The sequence below is a fragment of the Astatotilapia calliptera genome, chromosome 19 (genome assembly GCF_964374335.1).
Source record: "Astatotilapia calliptera chromosome 19, fAstCal68.1, whole genome shotgun sequence".
Lineage (NCBI taxonomy): Eukaryota > Metazoa > Chordata > Actinopteri > Cichliformes > Cichlidae > Astatotilapia > Astatotilapia calliptera.
In genome coordinates, this window is record NC_137440.1 from 13,077,200 (window position 1) to 13,101,331 (window position 24,132).

At 41.7% G+C, this 24,132-nt stretch overlaps 2 protein-coding genes and 1 long non-coding RNA gene across 3 annotated transcripts in view; 1 reads left to right on the top strand and 2 right to left on the bottom strand.

Moving 5' to 3' along the window:
* Nucleotides 1-59: 59 nt before the first annotated feature.
* On the bottom strand, nucleotides 60-4,809 carry rhd (Rh blood group, D antigen). The gene is made up of 10 exons (XM_026152303.2): nucleotides 4,175-4,809; nucleotides 3,326-3,512; nucleotides 3,094-3,244; nucleotides 2,856-3,003; nucleotides 2,593-2,765; nucleotides 1,120-1,257; nucleotides 904-1,031; nucleotides 727-806; nucleotides 569-642; nucleotides 60-432 (listed from the first exon to the last, which is right to left on the bottom strand). Exons 1-10 carry the CDS (start codon nucleotides 4,317-4,319, stop codon nucleotides 406-408), a joined length of 1,251 nt encoding a protein of 416 aa, XP_026008088.1. The 5' UTR covers nucleotides 4,320-4,809; the 3' UTR covers nucleotides 60-405.
* A 302-nt stretch (nucleotides 4,810-5,111) lies between these two features.
* On the top strand, nucleotides 5,112-23,654 carry maco1b (macoilin 1b). Its single transcript, XM_026151985.2, has 11 exons — nucleotides 5,112-5,397; nucleotides 7,545-7,686; nucleotides 10,321-10,447; nucleotides 11,750-11,873; nucleotides 12,721-12,899; nucleotides 17,534-18,077; nucleotides 18,999-19,157; nucleotides 19,703-19,885; nucleotides 19,981-20,101; nucleotides 21,493-21,667; nucleotides 21,755-23,654. Exons 1-11 carry the CDS (start codon nucleotides 5,318-5,320, stop codon nucleotides 21,955-21,957), a joined length of 2,037 nt encoding a protein of 678 aa, XP_026007770.1. The 5' UTR covers nucleotides 5,112-5,317; the 3' UTR covers nucleotides 21,958-23,654.
* LOC145422353 (uncharacterized) overlaps nucleotides 12,893-24,132 on the bottom strand; it is a 203,909-nt gene continuing 192,669 nt past the window's right edge. The window contains exons 2-3 of the long non-coding RNA XR_013903636.1: nucleotides 14,023-14,966; nucleotides 12,893-13,286 (exon numbers count right to left, since the gene is read on the bottom strand). This is a non-coding gene — a long non-coding RNA (uncharacterized LOC145422353). The remainder of the gene's footprint in view (nucleotides 13,287-14,022; nucleotides 14,967-24,132) is intronic.

Here is a 24,132-nt window from a genome sequence, read left to right on the forward strand (position 1 = left end):
TGTAACCATGGGGGGTTGTTTGTAATTTTCCAGGAATAACACTATATCAGCTCTGAAAGTTTGCAGCAATCCAGATTTATTGTTGAGTTTCAGTTAGCCACAGTGCTGACCTCTGGCAGACAGAGGTTTCACATCTGTAGGGTGTCCTCTCAGTGCTGCGACTTTGTATTTGAATGCAACATCTGTCCATTCAGCTTGTGCAACACCCAGAGCATCAGGGCAGTGTTTCACAGCCATGGCAGCAATAAAAACATACTGAGCAGTAAATCAGTCTGACACTCCTCACTCCCGATTTTTATCCTCCTTTTTTTTTTTTCCTCCCTCACACAAAAAAATATATCCCACTACATTATTTTATAAAAGTCAGGAGAGAGTGTGAAATTATATACAGGGGTCTTCGTCTTCTTATTTGCGCACAGCCAGATGAGAAAACTGCAAAAACATGAAAACATTTTGTCTGTTTAAGGTTTTGTGAAGGTTTTAAAGTTCAGCATGGTGGAAAATATGTCAGAAATATCTTCAGACTTTAATTATTGAAAGGGAAGCATTAAAGAAGATGACTGCATACCTCCCAGAAGGCTTGATCATCAAAGCAATTCTTGTACTGGGGTGGTCTCCAAAACTTCAACCTGATAAGGAGCCCTTCAAACAAGGAGATGAAACTTATAAAGAAGACGGCGCACTGACTGTACCTGCTGCTGGAATAGAGGTTAAGGCATACTGTACCTGTAAGGATTCCCAGCGTCACACTCAGAGCGATGGTGATGAGGAGACTACAGATGTGAAATACAGCAAACCGGATCGCTCTGTCAGAAGAAGAAGGAAAGAAAAACAAATAATTAAGCAGGGTATTCCTTCTTTTACGTGTTGCAGTCCAACATCACGGGACCGTTTCATTCTTACACTGTGTGATCATCTGAGTCTTTGATCTGCAGGACAAGATGCGCTATCCATCCCAGTAGACCAGGAAGTGCATGACTGCTTAAGATAGCGCATGTGTCATGGCACTGAAATGCCAGCAGCATGTGGATCTGTGAAATAAGTTAACAGCTGAGTTTTATCATACAGACTGTGCAAGCTTGAGGCAAATGTCCACGTCTAGGAGGGGGTGAGGAAAACCTTAAGATACTGGAATCCAATGGATGATATTATGGCAGCAGCAAAGCCGATTATCATGGCTTCCCAAGGATGACGAACTGCTGACATGGAGACGCCGACAGCGACGCCACCAGCGAGGATGCAGGACTGCAGGTGGATCTGAAAGAAAATCAGACTTTTAGGTGCTTCACATGGTGACGAAGCTGAGCTTGCACTGCAAATTTTAATAAACACCAAAATGTGTTTAAATTAACCCCAATTTTTTAATAAGTCCACCAAAAGTTTGTGAATAACATAAACTTCATTTTTGTCATATATTAGGTTTCTGTGTTAACGCAGCCAGAACATCAAAAACCACTTATGGCTTTAAAGCGTATTTAGGTGCTGATAATTGCAGTCCTCATTTTTAAAATAAAATACTGACAAAAATAATGTTCTACATCAGTCACTTTATTAGGTATGCCTGTTCATCTGCTCAGTAATGCAAATATATAATCAGCTAATCACATGGCAGTAGTTTAGTGCATTCAAACATGCAGGCATGGTCAAAAAGAAAGGGGATTCCCACTGGCTGAAAATGCTTTGAAAGGCAGTACAGTAACTCAAATATCACTCGTTACAACACAGGTGTGCACAAGAGCGTCTCTGAATGCATAACACGTGGAACCTTGAAGCAGATGGTTTTACCAGCAGCAGAAGATCACACCAGGTGCCAGGAGACTGAGACTACAGTCCACACAAGCTGTTCAGAGTGTAACGGTGTCACACTCTGAGCCCCTCAGTGCCAACTAAGAATCATTTAAATGCCACAGCCTGCCTGAGTGTTGTTGCTGACCATGTCCATCCCTTTATGATCACAACTTGCACATCTAAAACTGGTTTCTTGAGCATGGCGATGAGTTCACTGAACTCAAATGGTCTCCAAAAAATATCTCTGAAGAATGTTTCCTGCACCTTGATGAATCTGTGCCACAAAGAATTAAGACAGCTTATAAAGGAAAATGTGGTCCAACCTGACACTAGCAAGGTGTATCTAATAAAGTGGCAGATGAGGGCATTTTCCCATTAAAATATTAATAAAAGCCCTTCCTGTGGGGATAGTTTAAATGGGAAGAAAAGCAGTGTTTTCAGCTGTTCAGAGAGAGTAGAAATGAAAAAAGCTAAAATGAAAGCAGATAAACTGATAGATCTTGACTTTAATGTTGCTTTAAGCCAGCAGCTGCTACCATATGTCTCTCTTTCTAACAGAGATGCCTGCAGGTAGCAGGGGTTAGTCTAAAGAGCAGCACAGCATTTGGTCCACTGCATTTATTTTAGCTTTAGTTTTAAAGCTAAATGAGCAAAAACAGTTAGCTGTACTCAAACTGACTTTTTGTGGGCCAGTAAAAGTCTGTCTACTGGCACAGAGGGGAAGTTTTATGCTGGACACCTTATGTTGACATTGCACATAAAGTCTCATAATAATGTGCAAACATATCAAGTGTCAGGTCATACCAGGTGTAGTTTTCCCTTGGGGTTGGAGAGCACAGACATCGCAGCTGCTGTCACAGCACTAACGGCCAGGGCCAGGTAGGTGCTGCACACGGCTTCCAGCTTCCTCCCAGGAGTCCGATCATCCACGAGGACAGAGTTAAAACTGGGCCAAAACATCCAGAGGACAACAGTCCCTGGAGAGGAGAGACAGATTCAGCTGTACACAGATTCACTAGAGTGGAAATTAGCCAAATGATGCAGCAGATATCTGGGAAAGCTGTTACCTAACATGGAAAACAATCCCATCTTTGTGTCAAATTTCTCCTTTTCAAATCGCTGCTCTGAGCCTTTACGGTAAAGTGTCCCTGTCAGCATGAGTCCAAACAAGGACCCAAAGATGTGAAGCATCATGATGCTGATCAGAGGACGGGTCTAGAAGGACCAGAAAAACATTAGCAGCGGCATATCGATGTGAATACACTTTATCTAAAGATATGATATGAGGGTGAAACGTGGGCTTACGTTCAGGAGAAACTGCAGAAGCCATTTGTTTAGGATGAACCCTGACACCTCGAGCAGTCCAATAAGGATGAGGTGGACTGGGTTGGTCTTCCCCAGCACAGCTCCAATTGAAATGAGGGCTGAGGCAGTGCACATCTCAGCAACTATCAAGCTACAGCAAACAAGTTCCAGTTAAATTGATTTATATAAGCTCCTTTAGAGGAAATTATCTGCACCAACCGTCTCCTCCCACCTTTTCAGATCTATCCTGAGCCTTCCCCTGTAGTACAAGGACTCCACACCGTTCAGTATGAGGGCCCACTGGGTGGCCATGGCAGCCACAAGGAGGTTGAACCCGGAGCCACTGAAACCATGGCGCACTAGAAAAGTGCCCAAAAAGCCAAAGCCTAGAATCACTATCACATTCACATCCTGGAACTCTGAAAAAGAAGAAGAGAAGGCACAAAAATAAACAGTTACAGCTGAATTTTAGCTGAGGACACAACACATTTACTCACGGGCTTATCAATGACCAACAAACGGCAGCTCCTCCCCACACTCTTGGACTGAAGTGTGTTTATTTCGCACACTAAAGCATGCACATGAAGGTAGTTTAACCCTTGTGTGGTGTTCGTATTTTTGTTACTCAGCCAGTGTTCATGGGTCTGGTGGACCCGCTAGAGTTTTGGCTTTCCAAATTAACACTATCAAACAATTTTATGTTAAATTACTCAACAGATGTTTACTTCATCCCAATTACAAGACATATGAACAGCAAACATGGTTAATTTTTTCCCTTTACCTTTGTTAGATCACATTTATGAATTAATGTGCTTCTCGTTTTTCTTTTATATAAAATGTTATAAATAAATCAGTTATAATCAAGTGGAGTGAGTGGAAAGACACAACACATTTACACGTGAAAAAATAATTAATTGTTTAATTTTTCTTTTGAAAAAAACTGAACACGGGTCTCACAGACCCGAACACCATACAAGGGTTAAAAGATAGTTGCTTCATGAATTAGCTAATCAAAGTATCTCATCTTTTACCTCATCTGACCTCAACACCCCCCTTCCAAGCTCACAAAAATAAAACTCACCTGGGTAACGTTTGCTGAAGTCATCAGCGTTTCCATTTCTTTCGATTTCAGTGTAAAAAGCAAATATGATGATAAACCCAGTCTGCAGGAAAAGCAGCAAGGGTGCCAGACGAGAGCGCAGGCTTGGTGCGTACTGAGGAGGCATTGAAGATGTTTGTTGCACAACTTCTCTTCACACTGATGCTCAGACAAACGGGCGCAACCCCACAGCACGCAGCTTCTCCTCTTTATCAGCTGCTGCGCATGAAAGCGTCTTGGCAAGACAGCGTGAGCTGTACTAATAGATTTGAATCAAATTAAAAAAATTCTAACTGTTTGTGGGGATAAGTGAAATATTTGGGGTATTTGAGGGAATATTTTGAAACATAAGGAAGTGAGCATGATGAAGCTTTATTATATCCCTATAGATAATAATAATTTTAAAAGGCACAAATAATTCACTTTTTAAGCAGAGACAACTGCGGCCCTCATTTTTTGCCGCACACGCATGCACACTATTTCAACCTGGTAACAAAGCATAAATGGCATTCATCTCCTTGGGGCAAGTCAGTCAGCGAAACACACACAAAGGCCGTGATATAAATACCCCGCCGCCCCCCATGTCGGACTGGATGTTTTTGTATCAAGCACAAAGGGAATTTTGTCCCGAATACAGCATATTTGAGTCCTCATAATAAACCAAAGGCAGAAACATATAAGGGAAATACCCGCCCCCGCTGTCAGTTAATTGGCCGATCGGGGATGCCCAATTTGTTCACAACAATCTGATTGGTTGAACGCCAAGACGCTCCACAAACGGTGATGAGCGCTCAGTGAGCAGCCACTGAGGGCAGTGATTGGCTCTTCTGTGTGTCTGTCAAAAAAGGAGTCCTTGACGGAAACGGTGATTGGTCGCACCGGCCGTCTGACAGCCACACTAGGTAAAACACAACGCGCTCTGGGCTTATTGAGCCTGCGCTAACAGAAAAGAGGAGGTTCCCCGAATAGTCATTTATTTATTTCTTTGTTTCAAGTGGGGGAAAAAAATAATAACAACAGCGATATATATCACAAGCACCTTTATTTATTATCTCTGTCCGCACACGCAAGAAAACTGGATAAGATTACGGCGGGTACTCGAAGGCCAAAGCCAAGTGGAGGAGGATGAAGCGGCGCAATGCGGACTGCAGCAAACTCCGACGGCCGTTAAAACGGAACCGAATCACCGAGGGGATATACGGCAGGTAACTTACACGGAGCCTGCTCAACGAAGGGAAATGAATGGGTTGTTTGCGTTAATACGCCTCCCTAACCTCACAGCTGCTGCCACTTCTTGACAGCCTGTTAACCTAGCCAGGCAGCTAGCTCTAGTATGTTTTCGTTATATGCTACACTAGCATGTAAGCTAACTATAGCGCTAGGCCCCAAAACAGCCTGTTTTGAGCTTTGACTCCGGCTCCATAGCACAGTTACTAATTGAATTACACTGCAGCTGACTTTTTCATGATAACTAAAGAATCCCGGGTGTTAACTGTGCGCCAGAGTCAGCTGTCACTGGCTGAAGGTGCCAAAGTTAGCTGCTTCGCTGTTAGCAGGTCCACCAGCTTATTATTGCCAACATCATCACATGAGCCTCAACGACAGTGGTGTAACATTAACCACAAACGTGTCGATAAGGCTGCTGTCACTCGCTTTTAACAGCTCTCAGTGGCTTGGCTGTGCTTCCAGTCTCCAGCTGTGTGTGGCTTCATACATATTAACGTTAAAGGCCATTTAGTTTACACACGTGGCATGAGGACCTGGAAATGTGGGGCAATGTTTGAATTATTGAACAGGTGCCTCCCCCCGACATCAGAGCACCCCCAGTGGGCCACTTTCTGGGTCTCTAGCAAATGCAGGATAAAAGCAGCAAGAGGTTAGAGCAGTGTTTATATCCCTGCTGCAGTGTGGCACCGATGTCATATCCAAATCTTCAGCTCCAGGTACACATCTTACTTCATTCTCCTACAGTCTTTGTCAGCAGAGAAATCGTCTTCCAACTTCTTGTGCCCAAGGCAAAACAAAAGTCTTGAGCCACTCCTCATGTTTTTTTTGTGTCCAAGGAGCCAGATGTACTTGTAATAGTTCTCCAGGCTTTCTGAAGTTAGTTTAAAAACATTTTGCACTTTGGCTATATTTTTTTTGTTTTTTTTCCCCACGTTTTCAGTCCAGTCCTTCAACTTGACCATGTTCAGAGGAATGCCTTCCAATCTTGACCTATGAATCCTTCAAGAAAAAAATAGTTACCTAACTGAACCAGTGTTGTGTCTACAGACAACTGGCAAAAAGAAAAATTAAATTGTAAAGAAGCATGAGATGCAGACCAGATGCAGTCCCGAGAGCTGCATCTGGTCCTTCAGTTGATCGTTTAATGTTGGCTGAAGCCTCGTCAGAAATGCTGTCAGTGGAAGGGTGGCTGCCAAGAAGCCATTCTTAAGGAAGAAAAATGGGGCAAAAAGGCTGAGATATGCCAAATTACACTAGAACTGTACTTAAGATCAGTGGCAACAGCTTCATTTCTCAGGATGACAGTTATCCCTGACAGACTGCCCATCCAGTAAAAGTGTACCAGGGCAGTCATGGATTGGCTTCGCCAGAACCTGGACCTCCACATGATTGAAGCATGGTGGGATTGTCTTATGAGAGACAACAGAACACAAGGGAGCCAACATCCAGAGAAGAGCTTTGATTTTCCTCCAGGAAGCCTGGAAAACTATTTCTGAGGGCTGCTTTAAGAAATTGCAGGGATTTCTTGAAGAGCGTCCAGGCTGTGTTGAAGAATAAATTGCTACACTTCTTTCCCATTTTCCTAGCAAAATATAAATCCGGAAGGGATGGCTCTAGACTTTTGCTCAGTACTATATTTTCACATGTAGGCACTATCAAGGTTTTTTTTTTTTTTTTGGCTATATTTTCCCACAATCAAACACATGTTCTTGCTGCCTGGGGTTCAGGTTCTTTGCTCTGTCACAGCAGGCAGAAGAGAGATTTGGTTTCCAAGTGCCTCTTTTAAATTGCTTGGCACTGTTGTCCAGCTGAAGCCATGAGATAGGAAGCTTTAGTCAGGCTTTTTTTTTGTGCTTCTGGTGGTTTTTGTTCAAACAAGAAAGTGAGCAGTTGTACTTCCTCACAGTTTTTATTCTCACTATTATTGAGTGCATCTGATGTGAACTAATAACTATAAACTCATAATTGCTTTTTGTGCATTTATGGAAATACTTGCTTGAGAAAATCTACGCTGCAACAAATGTCATTACCAGTCTAGACTCTTAAATTTTCTTGTGTGTTTGTGTTGGAAAACAGTTTTCTGTCATTCAGGGTTTTTTGTTTTTGTTTGTAAATGTATTTCTAGTACCTTCCTGTACCTGAAGTTCCTGGTGGTCTGGGCACTGGTGCTACTGGCAGATTTTGTACTTGAGTTCAGGTTTGAGTACCTCTGGCCATTCTGGCTCTTCATCCGGAGCGTGTACGACTCCTTTAGATACCAGGGGCTGGTGAGTAGATGACTTAAAGTATGGACTACACACTGAACAACTGAAAAGATGCACAGAATTTACATAGTCTGATTTGCAGCCAAAAGAATAAAACAGTACCACACATTAAAAAAAAAAAGTAACATAGATAAAAAGTAATCAGAATTTTTCAAAAATGGGTGTTCAGTCAGGTTTTAGTAGGGTCTTATGATGGAGGGGGCCTCATATGTAGGGGCAATTTCCTCTGTAGTTAATGAACAGCTACTGCAAAGGCCTGACTTCGTATATTTTTTAATCCAAACTTCTGGGGAACCAGAATCCTTTGTTCAGTTCACTGATGTGTGCGAATACAGGGCCATACCTATAGATATGATAGAACTGAAGTCATTGGAGTATTTAGCCTGTGTCGCTAACTCGGACCTGCAATACTGTGTAAAGATAGCTCAGTGTAATATTTCATATTTATAAACACAGGTGAGTGCTTCCTGCACATGGTCTCACTGATATAGTCTCAGTCTCTCAGTTAATTGTCTGTTTTTGTTTGTGTATTTTCAACCATCTTAGATGGCATAGTATCGATTCACTAGTTGACAAAACCGACGCTCTTTTTTTGGAAAGCTAGCAGTGGTCGGCAGGGACTCTCACCCTGTGACAGACTCCAACTCCACCGTATTGGACAGTAGTCGTTCATTGTGGGAGGATAAACGAAAACAAGAAACCGCTCATCCAGCTGGACTCAGCAGGAGACTCACTGTGCTATCCAGTTGGTCATATTGCCCGATTCATTTGGCAGCGCATAGCTATCCAGATCAGAAATGGCTTCACTTTTACTTTTGCATTTCCCCTTGAGACCAGCTCTTAATCACATGATTTATCTGTTAGTGAATTAAATGAGTTTTAATTGTGGAAGAGTGTTTGAATTCATTACAACATAATGGACAGTGTGTAGTAGAGGGATATTAGAAAACATAAGGGCACTCTATTTATTTTTACTGTGTTGTAACACTGACAGTGATGCCAAACATTTTTCTGAGAAACCTGATCAGTGCTTGATGGAGAAGAAGCTTTTCACACTGAAAACATGACTGCCTTTGAACATAGCCACTGGCTGGAGGAAGACTCCTGGTGATGGTGTCTGGGGACCTCTAATGAATGGAGTGAGGGAAAAGTTTCAGCATAAACAAAATGAGTTACCCCTAGTTTTTTTTGCGAATTTAAGAATTTTTGCACACTTCTTATAATGTTGCCTGCCACATGTGAACATTTGAGTCCACTCGCATGCTTCTCTGAAGTTCTGCTGCAACAAACTGCAGTTCAAGGAGGTGGAGTTCGAGTCTGTCACAGGTTTTTGGGATGTGTTTAGTTTTCCTATTTGGATGTTGGTGGTCGGATTGTGATGGTCAGCACGTCATATTTGTCCCATGTGTGAGTTATGGAGGAATATTTATTCATTCTGATCCCCCAAAGAAACTCGTGATAAACTCTGAGAGCTCGTACAGGTTTTAAAGTTCAGCAGACCACAAACTATGACCAGGCTCTATGTTTTGGAGCAAATTAAACCTGGGATGCTAAAACAAAAATCAGAATCACATTCATTTTGATGAGTATTGAGATCACAACTGATCATTCCTTTAGCTTGTTAACCAAAACTTGCTCCTCCGACAATCTTGGTTAAAGCTGACCTGCCAAAATGTTTTTTTAGGAGTGAGTGTGATTGTTAAAGAAAAGTGTTTATATGGATTTATAGCAAAAAAGTGAATGCACAATAATGTTGCGTTGAGAATTCTTGTTATTGAATGTAGATTTTGGTGTGAATTGCACAACCTTAGATTTAAAAAAAAAAAAAAAAAAAAAAAAAAAAAAAAAATATATATATATATATATATATATATATATATATATATATATATATATATATATATATATATATATATATATATATATATATATATATATATATATAAATAAACGAATGAATGGTAAAATGAGCACTGACATAACCACACTCCAGGAGAAGTGCCAGACACTTGATGGGAAAATGTGGTTAGCTGGGTTGATGTACAGGTGAGAGCAGTGAGGAATAAAACAGCCTTTCAGGTTATCAGCATAAAAGTGTCAGTTCCCTGGATGTGAGGCAGTCGAGTCCTGCTACAATCGCAAAGACAACATGTTGTTCTTATCAGTAATCTTGTTTGCTGCCTCTTAGGATCAGAGCGCTCCTCTCACATACAAACAGCAGAGATCTCATCAGGCCTGCGGGCCCTTCTCTGTCCCAAATCTCCTTATTCTAACGTGAAATCATAATTTTAGTTTAGCCTCGGGGCCATTATCAGTGCTGCCGGATAGGAAGTGTTTGCTTCTCACAGAGAAGAAAGAACCAAAAATGTCATTCATTTACCACTGATGACACATTTTTAATTAAGGTAACAGGCTTTACTTATCCAACAAGTTGGGGAATTCCTAATAAATAAGGTGCGAGACAAAAGGGCTCAAAAAGGTAAAAATAAAATTACACAAAAAGAGCAATTAAATGGGAAAAAGTAAAATGAACTATGAAAACTTTGGTATCCAGCCTCTCTAATGAAACATCTGATAATGTACACTTCTTCTTCTGCCTGCGATGTTGGTAATAATCGCCTTTCCTCTGCCCAACAGGCCTTTTCAGTATTCTTTGTGTGTGTGGCGTTTACCTCGGACATCATTTGCCTCCTCTTCATCCCAGTGCAATGGCTGTTCTTTGCTGCCAGTACCTACGTGTGGGTGCAGTATGTTTGGCACACAGGTAAGGCTATGCAGTGTTGACCTTTAGGGATATTTTGTATGTTTAAAAATTAAATGTAATATTTAAAAAATTAAATCCATTTTTAAATAAATGCTGGTTGACCATATTTTTATCACAATCTTTCCTTTTGTTTGGGATTTTTTTTTTTTTTTTGTCCTCGGGATGTAAATGTGTGCTGTAAATCATTCACTCATGAACTGCTAAAATAACTCATCCTTTGTAGTCACGCTTATCACCACTTAAAAACAACCGTCCCTTCAGGGGAAAAGCAGGTGTGAAGGCGTTGTGCGACTCTCGGTTACTCTCTGTCGTTGTATTTACAAATAGTTGTTTCTGAGAATTTTGCACGCCATGTGTAAGTAAGCTGGCCTCTGAGGATTAGTTGTCAGTCTGATTTAGCGGGGTCCCCCTGAGCTGACCGAAGGCCGGGTGTCAGATTGAAATGTTAGTGCCAATTTGGGGCGGGGGAACTGAAACTGGCTCCCAGTTGCTTTCTGAGCTCTCCAGCCGTACTCACCAGTGACATTCAGACCGAGAGGACATCACAGGAGTATTAATATCCCCCAGCTCTCCACAGCCTAGTGGGAAATCAGTGTTTAGAGCCCCTGAAACAATGGTTACCGTCTGTATTCTGACCACCCCATGTTGGAAATCTTACTGTACTATACTGTTTTATGTGCAGTTAACAATTCACAAACATGTCCATAAACATATAAACTGTATGCTTGGGGTGGGGGGGTTTAATGGCTGACATCATTTCCATAAAAATGTGATGCTACAAACACATTCCCATCTATTTTCATGCTGATGACATTGATTAGTTGTTGAAATTCCTTCTTCAACAAGCCCGACCAACATGTTATGCATTTTCCGTGTGCACCTCTCTATGAAAAAGTTCGTGCTTTTTGCACTTCTGAAAATGTTTAAAATTGTAAATGAATCCTTAAATTATGATATTGTCTCAGAGTTTGGGTGGAAGAATCTGAGATGTTGGTCGATCCGATACTGATACCTTCAGGTATCCACAGATACAGAGTCCTGTTCTGATGTCAGTGTTAAATTAATAAGCTGTGAGGGGAAGACGCTTTAGTGTTCAGCATGGTGTCTTTGGTTGTTGATCTTCTCGTCCAACACTGGTTGTGTTGTTGTGTTGAACCATGAGCCTCTACTTCAGCATTTCCTAAACCTCCTAAACTGAAAGAAATACAAAAAGTTGACGCCTTAGGCACTTTTTTTAAAAAATATTTACTGCTTTGTAAATGAGTCATGCTCTCACATCTTTGTGCTGCTTTGCTTTTTCAGAGAGGGGGGTCTGTCTACCCACCGTGTCTCTATGGATACTCTTTGTGTACATCGAGGCAGCCATCAGATTCAAAGACCTGAAGAACTTCCACGTGGACCTATGTCGCCCTTTTGCTGCACACTGGTGAGCCACTGTTCTGTTACAGCTTAAGTTCACTGTCTTGAACGCAGCTAACAGATATTTTTTTAGGTAAAGATGAAAAAAAATAAGCGTATGAACTATAATGTTCACACTGCTTCATTCAGTACATAAAACCACTAAGATCATGTTTAAAAGTACACAATACATCTAAATGTGCCTTATTGTGTACTTTTAAACATGACACGTGACCAAGTCTACACGTGTAAGCATGATTCATCTGCTTACACTTAAAGAGTCTTTGTATGCAGATGTCTGCACATTTTCCTGGTGTTTCCAGGACTGCACTGATCTTTGACAGCAGGCTCCCTGTGACTCTTATTTTTAATTTGTTCTGTTCAGTCAGAGTTAAGTGAGAAAGTAGAAGGATGACAGTCAGGTTTAACTCTCGGGAAGCTTTTATTCAACTTACGGTCACGTAAGGTGTCTCCGTGTGTGAGTATGTGAGATGAAAAAGGAAAAGAATGCCTGCAAATGACAAAGCCTGACGACTCTAATTTTGATATGAGACTGGTCCAAATAAATTAATCCTGGTCCTGTTTTTATTTATTATTGTCACTGATGAATACCAAATACCTGCATTTGTATTTCTGTGTGAATTTATTTTTGAACTTTTTTCCCCTTTTTATGAAGTTGGCAAAGAGATTTTTGAAGTCACAAAGTGCTTCCCACACATAGATTTTACTTGGAGGTACATTAGTGTCTGCATAAGCATATTTTGACTGTTTTAATTGTTTTCATTAGGAAAAAAAAATTGGAGTAAAAAATTGTAGTAACCCTTCATCTGTGCCCAGTGACCTCATGAATGTGCGTTTTGTGTTCGTCTCCGTAGCATCGGCTACCCCGTTGTCACGTTGGGCTTCGGCTTCAAGAGCTATGTAAGCTATAAAATGCGCCTCCGGAAGCAAAAGGAGGTGCAGAAGGAGAATGAGTTTTACATGCAGCTTCTACAGCAGGCTCTGCCTCCAGAGCAACAGATGCTTCAGAGGCAAGAGCGCGAAGCCGAAGAAGGTAAGATTCAAACCTGCACACATGCAGAAATCTCGTTATGTCCTTGATTATCTTCTCACTCCGTCCATGCTGTGGTTGTTAGCTCGCTGCCCTAAGGCAGTGATTCGATTGTTCATGGCTTAAGTGGTTAGGTCTCCAGGTCTACACAGGACGTGATTCCCTTGTTGTTTATTGTTTGATAGCTGACAGAGGTGACCTTTTCATTGGTAGTTTCTCACCTTGAAATTTGTATTCCCAGGGGTTATTTCACTCACTGTTGTTTGAAGTCCCTTCATGTTGGGTCTTTGGGCTGCTAATCACTTCCCGTGTGGACGCCTTGATTGCGCTTCATTGCAAACACGGGCAGCCGAGTAGTTGTTCCAGTTTTACTTATTTGAATTCTGCCACCTGGAAGATGTATAGTAAGTGCTATAATATTAGTAAAGATGGATGAAAAGGTAAAGTCTTGTCTAGATTTAAACAGTGTGCTTCAGTCATTCAGATAAAAACAACATTTCCATTTTGCAGTGCACTTTCCATTTTATCATTTTAATGGTTCATGTGTTTGGCGCTCTGGTACTATCAGGTAGTTTGAGCAAAGAATGTAATGTCTGTCTGGTGATTTAGCTTGTATGGCTCAATGTGGCTCCACTCTACGACTACAAAGTTCTTTTTTTATTTTTGCTGTGAAACATGGAGGCCGATTTTAGTTTTAGAGGTTTGATCCTCTTCATATAATTTTGAACATCCTTTCTAATCACAGCTTTGGTCAAGCTCTCATTTGTTTCTCATGAATCATTTCAGTCAAATAAATCGTACGTCTTCCCTTTCTATCCAAAGTGTGTGGTCACATGTGCACCTGCCTCACAGTTTAGATAAACACTCCTTCCACTCAGTCACCACATTGGGTGTGATTAGACAGATGTGTGAGGAGCTGGTGTGAAAACGATGTGAGGTCGTAGCCACAGTCACTTTTTTCACAAATAAAACACCTGAGCCTGCTGTCAGTGTTCACAGGTGTAACTGAAAGTCCTGTTTCAGATATAACATATGGAGGCTTGCATATATACTTTATATAATGATGATGTAACAGGTAAAGAGTAAGTGCAGTATGTTCATAGTTAATGCAAATTACAGTACAAACCGTCAAGGCCAGAAGTTCAGTTTCAAACACGCAGGCAGCAAAGAGGCGGTGCCAAGAACGAGGTCGACCACAGCAACACTCGCTTCTGTGATAACAATAAAGGCTTTCAATGAAAGCATTGAGAGAGTTTAATGAGCACACATGTTCATCTGCATGCATGCAGGTGAACTGCTGCTATTAACTTTGCCTGAATTTTTGTAGCCGTTGCATGTCACTCAGCTAGAGCTCAGTGAAAATATACGAGGGTCGAGCAAAACCGATCTGTTGGACATAAATGGACTTTTAACCCTCTGGAGTCGACGGATGCGCCGGCGTGTCCAGATTAGAGCAGGGCGATATGGCCAAAAATATTTATCACGATATATATTTGAAAATTTGCGATAACGATATAACTGACGATATAATTGATGCGAGACAAAATACAACTCCACAACATTACTAGCGCAAAAAGACAACCTTCCATTTATTTTCACTTAAACAAGAAGCTGGTTTTTATGTACATTAAAGCTTTATAAAAATGTAACAGTGCAAATGCAAATTCCTTGCTGAAAGTTTAACCAAAAGGCATTTCCAGTAGAAATGGGCTGACATATCCTGAGCATAACCATGTATAATATCCACTGAAGTTAAAAAGAGGTGCTTTGCAACATTAAACTGCAGTGTGCAGTACGTATTTTTCGGACCATAAGGTGCACGGGATTATAAGGCACATTAAGCGAAACAAAGCAGTCAGATAAATCAAACTTTATTAAACTCATTCTTCTTGCTTCCTCCACTTTTGTACCATTGATTCATTAATGTTGAATTCTCTGGCAGCGGCTCTATTCCCATGTTGTTGCAGTATACTAATGACTAACCTCGTATTGTGGATGGATTATCTCAGTTGTTCTCCTGACTGAAGATTGGTCCTTTTACAGCATCCTGCCATGCGATTGCATTTGTCTCTAACCATGAGGAACCTTCACGTTAACTTTTATAAGTGGAAAAGTGTTAGTGTTCGTCCTCCAGCTTCACTGTTTATGTTATGCTAACGTAGCTGTGTCGCTAGCGATCACGTAGCACATCATTATATACCAGCTAGCCCAACTTCAGTAACCCTACAAACGTCACTGCTGTTTAGTTTTCTGTCTTCATTTATGTTGGAAGTGATAGCAGAGCTGTACGTTTGATTTTTTTCAGAAATCTCTCAGTCAGAACATGCTATATCATGCTTAGGTAACTAGCGAAACTAGCGAGCTAACTTCCGCTAGCTTCCTGCTAGCTTCTAACTCCGTTAAATGTAATACATTTTGTTTTCATGGATGCCTGGAAGTTAAACTTCATAGTTACACCTGGTAAAGCAGCAATGCTGATCGTTTTATTAAAGATGAAAGAATTTAGACAGTTTTTAACTCTTAGTGATGCTGCAGTGTTCGTTTGACCTGAAATATACGGAGTTTAGGACCCAGATTACTCCCAGATTTAAGGGCATCTTAGTCCGACAAATACGACAATAACGACGGCCGCTTGCATGTTCTGCAAAAAAATGTGCTTTGTCGTGTATCTGACGGACAAACACCAAACCAGTTCCACATCACAGAAGTTGCACCATTTTTACAAACCAATTCTGGTTCATCTGTTTCACTCAACAATCGGCCATGTGCGTATGAAAACAAAGGCACTGCGCATGCGCGTTTTACTCCCATTCTATCGCGATATTTCATTTTCCTATCGTTGCCTAACATTATACCGGTATTACCGTGAACGGTATAATATGGCCCAGCCCTAGTCCAGATCACGTAACAGATTTAAGATTATGTATCAACAAGACCCAGCCTCACTGAGACTCTGTTTAAACACGTGTTGAAAGTGCAGACTTCAAACTATGTACCAGTTTTTACATTTTGTTGATAGGCCAATAAACCAGACTTACGATAAATAATTTAAACTCAGCTTTTTCCTGAAAACTGTCTCATTTGGTGCAGGAAGAAACTGTATAACAGTTTTCTAAGGATAGCCTCTTTACTATTGGTGAAAAATGCATCAACCAATCAGAAAATTACATGCCAACACCACCATGTGGTTGCTGAGGAAGAGGGGAAAATTGTGGGAATGATAGTGGCGAAAGGGAGACGAGTTTTGAGATTTGAGAGTTTAGTGACATTTAATTGTTTGCAGTGTGTAGTCGGTGTGTAATGTGGACTTTTTTTTTTTTTTTTTTAAATTTGTTTTGTGTGTCAAAACAATGCGGCTGCTGCTGAATGTCACAGACTCTGGCCAGAAAGCCACTGGAGACAGATTGAAATGTAAACGCTGTCTCCAGGTGGACATCAGGAGTAGATACACCCTGGAGGTGTCAGGCTTGCAATGTCCCCCTCTATCTTGTCGTGGACAGGAACTATTATTTTGGGAGTAGTGCAAATAATATGTGTGGAATCTTATTGCGACGCCTGATTTTTAGAGCTGTGCGATATGACCAAAATCTCATATCCCGATATAAGACATTTATCGTCCTGACAACGATATATATCACAAACATTTTACTTTATATAAAATATTTTCTGTAAATTCTGTGAATCTCGGGCAAGTCGACTTACGTGAAGTGTTTTCAGCTGGGCGTTGTGTACCTGGAATTGAGTGTTAAATAATTTGAAACTGCCGCAACTTTCTTTGTGAGCATTTTTACACGGCGTGCTGCTGCGGGGAAAAGTCCGCTCTAAGGTTTATTTTCTAGCACCTGACGGCTCTTTTTAGCTTCTCGCCCGTAAATACTCTACATACTATTTCACGTGATTCAGTTTATTTTGAAAAATCTCAACAGAATCTTCAGCTTTATTTTGAAAAATTTATGTGGAAAATAAACAAGCGGATGGCGGAGCCAAGCGATGGTTTTACCGTCGTTGTTGCTAACGACAACGCATAAAAACAGTCGCTTGTCCGTCCGTAGTGTGGTTATTTTAAATATAAGACAAAGATAGAAGTTTAAGAAATTCTACAGTGACCATCAAAACGATGCTGTAAACAGTTTATTTTGCTACACCACGAGGCAAACTAGGAAATGACAGACGTTTTCATATCGTCATCCGATATATATCGTTATGTCGAACAGCCTTACCTGATTGTTTTGTAAGTAGTTGAAAGAACTGACTGAATTTGAATGTAAATTGTTGTAGTTAACTTTAGCTAACCGTTAGCCAGGTTTGTACATATATTTGAAGTTTACATTGTATATTTGCATTTAAAGTCAGGTTTAGTTCACTAAACATGTTTGTGGTTTTCACAGTAAAAAAAAAAATATATATTTCGTTTTTTGTGCCATTTTCGGTCCATTGTGTTAATACAGTCTGTCGAAATAGTCCAAAGTCTCTCACACAGCAAGGTAAATGGGTTTATAGGTTAAATATGAAGATAAAATCAAAAGTATTTCTACCCTTGACCCCTGAGGGTTAACGTGTTGTGATTTACGTACCATCACACCTCTAATACACATGAATATTCACATAAACATTGCTGTGTTTCTGTGCTCCCACAGCGGCGACGGCAGCTAAAGGTATATCTGAAGTGGACACACCTCCAGTGTCACAGAATGGCGCCCCAGTCAATAAAAAGACATTGGCACAACTGCCGGAGCTAGAATATAGAGAAAAAGGGAAAGAGGGACGAGGGGAAGCTAAAAAACAGCATAACAGCATCCTGCCATCATCAGTGGACTCTAAACTCCAGGAGATGGAGTATATGGAGAACCATATGAATAACAAGAGACTGAACACAGAGCTGGGCAGTACAGAGAACCTGCTCCTTAAAGAGGACAACAATTCCTCCTCCTCTTCTTCTTCCTCATCGTCGTCCTCCAAAAATTGCAAAAATGCCAGCAGCAACACTGCGGCGCTTAACTCCTCGCCCCGCGGCCACAGCACCACCAACGGCAGCGTCCCCACGCCCACGTCGTCGTTTGCGGGGAAGAACGAGAAGAAGCACAAGCTACTGATGAAAGGAACGTCGGGCGGCTCCCACAGGGACCCCACCGACAACTGCATCCCCAACAACCAGCTCAGCAAGCCGGAAGCACTGGTTCGGTAAGAAGACACAGACATGGTTTATATTCATAAATGCACCGTTCTGACCTCATCAGCGATATCAGGAGTGAAGCTTCTTTTAAGGGAAAGCGGCTTATGAGGTTTATTTCAGCCGAGTTCAGTTTTAGCCTCCAGAACATTAATCAGGGAAGGTTGTCTCGTAAAAAGTTTAGCAACTAACTGATTTTTATCTCCAGAGGCAGAACTGGGATCGAAGTGCCGAGCTCGAACTTTAATTTAAGGGATTTAACAAAAGCATCAAATTAACTGTTTACAGATTATTAACATTTGTGTACATATGCAGTAACTTCCTGCTTTTTTCATTTAGCATTCACTGAGATGGTGTACAGAAGAAAACTTTATTTTACCAGTTATTCACGGACCTGACTATATTTTATTTATTTATTTATTTTTTGCTTGTTTTGTATAATTTTTAAAATGATTTTTTACTGGTTTGCTGATATTAACACATCTCCCTGTGATCCATGGTTTCATGTAAAATAGTTTGAAAATGGCAAAAATTTTATTCACGATGATTACGAGTTAAGGCCACTTTTCAAAACGTTGCACGTTTGTTGAACTGTCCTGTTCTTTTCTCCTCATCAGACATCTGACCCTCGTTTTATTCTTCCCACTGACTAAAAGAAACCCGCCTTCTTCATTCACTTAGGAGGAGAGTCAGAGGTTTTAGAGAGAAGTTCCCTTGTGTAAAGGAATGAGAAAAATAAAAGCCACAGATAGAGGGCAGGGTTTCTCAAATGTTTTTTTTTTCCTCAATCATCTTGATTTTATTATTGCTGTGGCTTTAACTGCACCTGAATTTAAATGTTGCTGTGCTTCTCAAACTTTGATTTTTGTTGTGTTTCCTTCTCGTGACCTCTGTGTGTTTCTCACCTCTTGTCATGCTCCTGCCCGGGACAGACTTGAGCAGGATGTCAAGAAGCTGAAGGCGGACCTACAGGCCAGCCGGCAGGTGGAGCAGGACCTGCGCAGCCAGATCGGCTCACTGGGCAGCGCCGAGCGCTCGATACGCACCGAGCTGGGCCAACTGCGGCAGGAGAACGAACTGCTGCAGAACAAGTGAGTGGTGCTGCTGCCATCGTGGAGGAGAGTTAAAAACAAACAAACATAAAGAAAACAACTGGGTGAAGGAGCGCGGTGGGGGTTTGCATCGAGAACTTTAGGTTTTGTCTAATAAAATAATAATAAAAATAAAAGTCCCCTAAAAATCTACAGTAAATGTTTGGTAGGGTTGCCTCTGAGGTTTGCCTTCCAGACGTCCTGGGTGGCTGTAGCTCAGGCAGTAGAGCAGCTCATCTACTGATCGGAAGGCTGGTGGTTCCTGGCTTCCCCCAGTCTGCATGCCAAATATCTTTGGGCAAGATACGAACCCCAAATTGCTCTCCGATGCATCCATCGGAGTATGAATGTGTGTGAATGTTAGTTAGAAAGCACTAAGAAAATGCGCTTTTATTAATGGGTGAATGCACAAGTTGTGTAAAGCGCTTTGAGTGCTCAGAAGTGTAGAAAAGCACTATATAAGAACCAGTCCATTTACCATTTACCTTAGGGTCTCACTTCCTGTTGTGCTAACAAGCTGCTCTGTGGCTTTTGTGCTCCTGTAGGCTCCATAATGCTGTGCAGGCAAAGCAGAAGGACAAACAGACAGTGGGCCAACTGGAGAAGAGGCTCAAAGTGGAGCAGGAGGCCCGAGCTGCCGCCGAGAAGCAGCTCTCAGAGGAGAAGAAGAGAAAGAAGTTAGAGGAGGCCACAGCAGCCAGAGCAGTAGCACTAGCAGCAGCATCCAGGTGTGTACACATCTGGCTCACCAGCTCTGTTACTTGTGGTTTGCTGTGGGCCTCGAGGGTCATTCACCATTCTTTGTGTTTCCCATTGCTCTCAGAGGGGAGTGCACAGACACGCTACGGCGGCGGATCACCGAATTAGAAACGGAGTGCAAGAAATTAACAATGGACATCAAGCTAAAGGAGGACCAGATCCGAGAGCTTGAGTTAAAAGTGCAGGTACAGGTTTGAGAAATTCACTGTTTGGTTTGACGTATGAGTCCATCAGAGGCTTGGGTCTTTTCACATGCTTCTTTTTACAGTCTTGTGTGCACGGCCACTTCTGCTTTGGGTCTGGTAGCAGCCATCATTGAAAAGTGCGACAGGAAAGTGGAAGTGAGGAAGCACTTTGTGCAGAATCTCCAAAAGTTGATTCTGTTCATCTGGACGTAGCGTTTTGTGGGAGAAACGTTTCGTCACTCATCTCATTGTTCCTTCAGTGGGCTGGTTTCAGTCATTATGCAAATGTACTGTTTATAAGGTTGGGGAAAACTGCAGTCAGCCTAGACTGAAGACGTCACTTAGATGAGTGACTAAACGTTTCTCCCACAAAACGCTACGTCCAGATGAACAGAATCAACTTTTGGAGATTTACTTTACTGGATGATTGAGAATGCATCAAGACATTTTGTGCAGGATGAAATTATAAAGTTTTAGATGTTTCTGAGTGTCAGGGTGATAAAAGACTGCAGCAGAAATACTAGCCTGGTCTGTTAAATCTATAATAAAGTTATAATAAAGTCCACATATATGCGTTATCGTTTTGGCCTCCCATCCACACTGAGACTGTGTTTTCGCTGATGGAAAACGCAGCGTTTTCAAAGCGCTCCTGAAAACGCATGCATTTGAAAACGGTGCTTTCACATTGCAGTGTGGACAGTGAAAACGCAGACTTTCTAAAACGATGACGCATGTTAGTCATATGATGCAGCCATGTGACCAATGAAACTAAGATAGCGGAGGGCATTATACAGCAGTTGTTTTGTTTGCTCTCAATTTTGACAGCCCTATTAAAGACTAATATCAGTCTGTACATGCTTCAGATAGCTTTTCTTCAAATTCTTCAACTCTGTCTCGCTTTTGCAACTTTGTACTTTTGTGTTACTCGCAGCAATAACTCCACCTCATTATTAGTCCGTTTAAAAAAACTCGGTGCTTTTCCTCAACATTTTGCCACGACGTTTCAAAGAGCCGGAAAGTAAATAAACGGCAGACAGAAATGAGGCAGGTCGAATCTTCTTGTGTTTCACGCATGCGCAGTACTGGAACGTAAGCATTTTCACCCGTTTCAATGTGGACGCGCAACTGTGTGAAAACGTGGAGCATTTTCAGACAAAAACACAGTTTTCAAATCTACCCGGGCTAGTGTGGACGTAGCCTAAGTGTGCCTCCTCGCAAACATCCATTGAGCTGTGTTGGAATTAACATAACAAAGTGACTTGTTGGATCTTTTCAGTTGTCCCACAAAAAAAGCTGCTGGAATATCAGGTGTGAAAAACCTCCAAACTGCTGACCCTTTCTGCAAACACACTCCCCTCCTGACCCCCACTGTTTCCCTGTCCATCTTTTAGGAGCTTCATAAATATAAAGAAAACGAAAAAGACACAGAGGTGCTGATGTCAGCGCTGTCAGCCATGCAGGACAAGACCCAGCACCTGGAGAACAGCCTGAGTGCAGAGACCAGGATCAAACTGGACCTCTTCTCTGCACTCGGGGACGCCAAGAGGCAGCTGGAGATCGCACAAGGTTCACAAAAGTTCACAGTCCTCAGAGTTGTTCTTTTTTGTTTTTGTTTTAAATGTCTCAGGCTGACTTGTTAAAATCTGTTTTCAGGTCAGATCCTGCAGAAGGACCAGGAGATCAAAGACCTGAAGCAGAAGATAGCAGAAGTGATGGCCGTCATGCCCAGCATCTCCTACACAGCCGACACCAGCAGCATGACCCCCGTGGCCCCCCACTACTCCTCAAAGTTTATGGACACCAATCCCTCCAGCCTGGACCCCAACGCCTCCGTTTACCAGCCTCTCAAAAAGTGAACCCCCCCCCCCCCCCCCCCCCCCACCTCGCCATCCATCTTCCTGTCCTTTTTACTGCTCCTGCAGGCCCGCAACCTCGCGGCTGAGAACCTGAGGGTTTTTTTGTTTGTTTTTGTTTGGGGTTTTTTTGGTTTGGTTCTCTCCTTGCCAGGTCAGAAGGATGTTGTATTGTGTGACTGTATTTGTTGTAGTTAAAACAAAAGAAAACTTAAAAAACAAACAAACTTGAAAATCCCACATCAGCTAGGAAGCCCCAGTTTTTCTTTTAAGTGTCTAGTGAAACCTCACAGAATCGAGGATCGCTCTCACTCCTCACCTCCGGGGAGCAGTTGCTGTATTTTTCTTTTCTTTTTGGGTTTATCATTCCCTCCACAAACTGGAAAACGGAGCCCTCCTTGATTCTACAGCCTGACTTGTAATCCAAATTAATTTTAACAGCTGTTCTCCCGAGATAGCATCAGAGGAATGTAATGCACTCATGACACCAACTCGACCTCTTTTATTTAAAAAGAAAAAACAATTTGGACACCAAATTGACCCTGCTCTAAGCTGCGTTGGGGATGTGCTGGCGGTAAACAGTTTTTAAGCTGTCTAAACTGGATTTGTTCTTTGTTTTTTGTTTGAAAGGGGGTAAAAAGTGACAGCAGTTTGGTTTTCCCTCTTCATTCCCACACCCGGTTGCAGAAACAAGTCTGCTTTCCACTGCTCTGCATAATCCTGCATCACGATTCATGATCACAGTGCCTTGAGGACATGAGTTTAATGAGATGCTGCCCGAACCTTCCGAATGCGTTGAAGCATCTGGCTAAGCTGGAAGAGATCAGTTTAGTGGGACTAAAAACACAGATTTGTTGATCGTTGTGCTCTCTGGACGGCAGCCTTGTAATAAAATCAATCAGATATGTTTGACAGCAACATATTCGAGTCACTCTGACAGATGAACCCCCAAATGCTTTGGTTTAGCTGCTGCCCCCCTCTTTTCTTTTCTCACTGTGGAAAGCACACGTTGCTGTATGAAAGGGAAAACTGTAAAGATGGACTGTGCAATGTAAAAAAAAAAAAAAATGTAAAAAAAGGAGTTGAGTTAATTTAATTAACTTCCACTTTGGTTTGTGTGCCAAGACTGGAATTCCTGTGTTGAAGAATGTACTGTGAATGCATTGGCTAACACTTTAACAGCGGTTTCTGTTAAGGAGTCTATGGGCAGTGGTGACCTGTGGTGTAGTAGAGGAAGGTGTATAGTTGACAGTAAGGGACTAGAAGTTCGTGAATGTCACCGTATTTGCAGCATCTGGCGAGTGGCTGCTTTTTCTTTTCCTCCTGTTTCTACTCTTCTCGCAGTTTTCCCGCAGGGAGAGAAGGAAGTTCTCGAGTCTGATGTGGTTTCACCGTCATTGTTGTGCGTGTGGTTTTCACCTTACTGTGTATGGAGACGCTTGTTTTTTCTTTCTTTTCTCACTCGCTCAGATTGCTGTCATTGGCTTCTTGGAAAATGTTGTGACAAATTTACATTTTAGTTGGTTGTTTGTTCAGCTGAATGTGGAAAGAATAGATTTTGTTTTTGTTTTCTTTGCCCAAAGTCACAGTTCGGTTGCCCCCCACCCTCCCTCTCTACCCCTCCTCCAGGTCTGACCTTGGCTGCGCTCTCGCTCTGTGAGGTTTACAAGAAATAAACTTTTTTTTTTCTTGCAAACTGACTTCTCTCTTCTTGGTGTTGTTAATTTAACGTGTTTGCAGAGGTAAAACCAACCTGACAGCTTTGATGTCAGTTTCCCTCGGCTCGATCTCTCGATGTTTAAAATATTAAACCTCGAAGCTGCTGTGTGCTCTTCAGGCGCACTTTGCCTCAGTTTCATCAGTTTGCGTATTTGTTTAAAAAAAAAAAAAATCTCTCTGAGGGTCCATGCAGCTTTTTAAAGGTGTACACTTTCACCCTCTTAGTCGAACTCACAGCAATCTGCACAAAAAATATTTGGAGCTTCTTTTTTTTTTTTGTAGTTTTGCCTCTGTTACATCACCACAGTGGATTTTAAACCAAACAATCAAGATGTGATTTAAGTGCAAACTTCAGCTTTAAGGGGTTTAATTAAAGTTTTGCATAAACTGTTCAGGAATCACAGACATTATATACAGTCCCCCATTTTTCAGAGGATCAGGCATTAGACTGACGGGGGT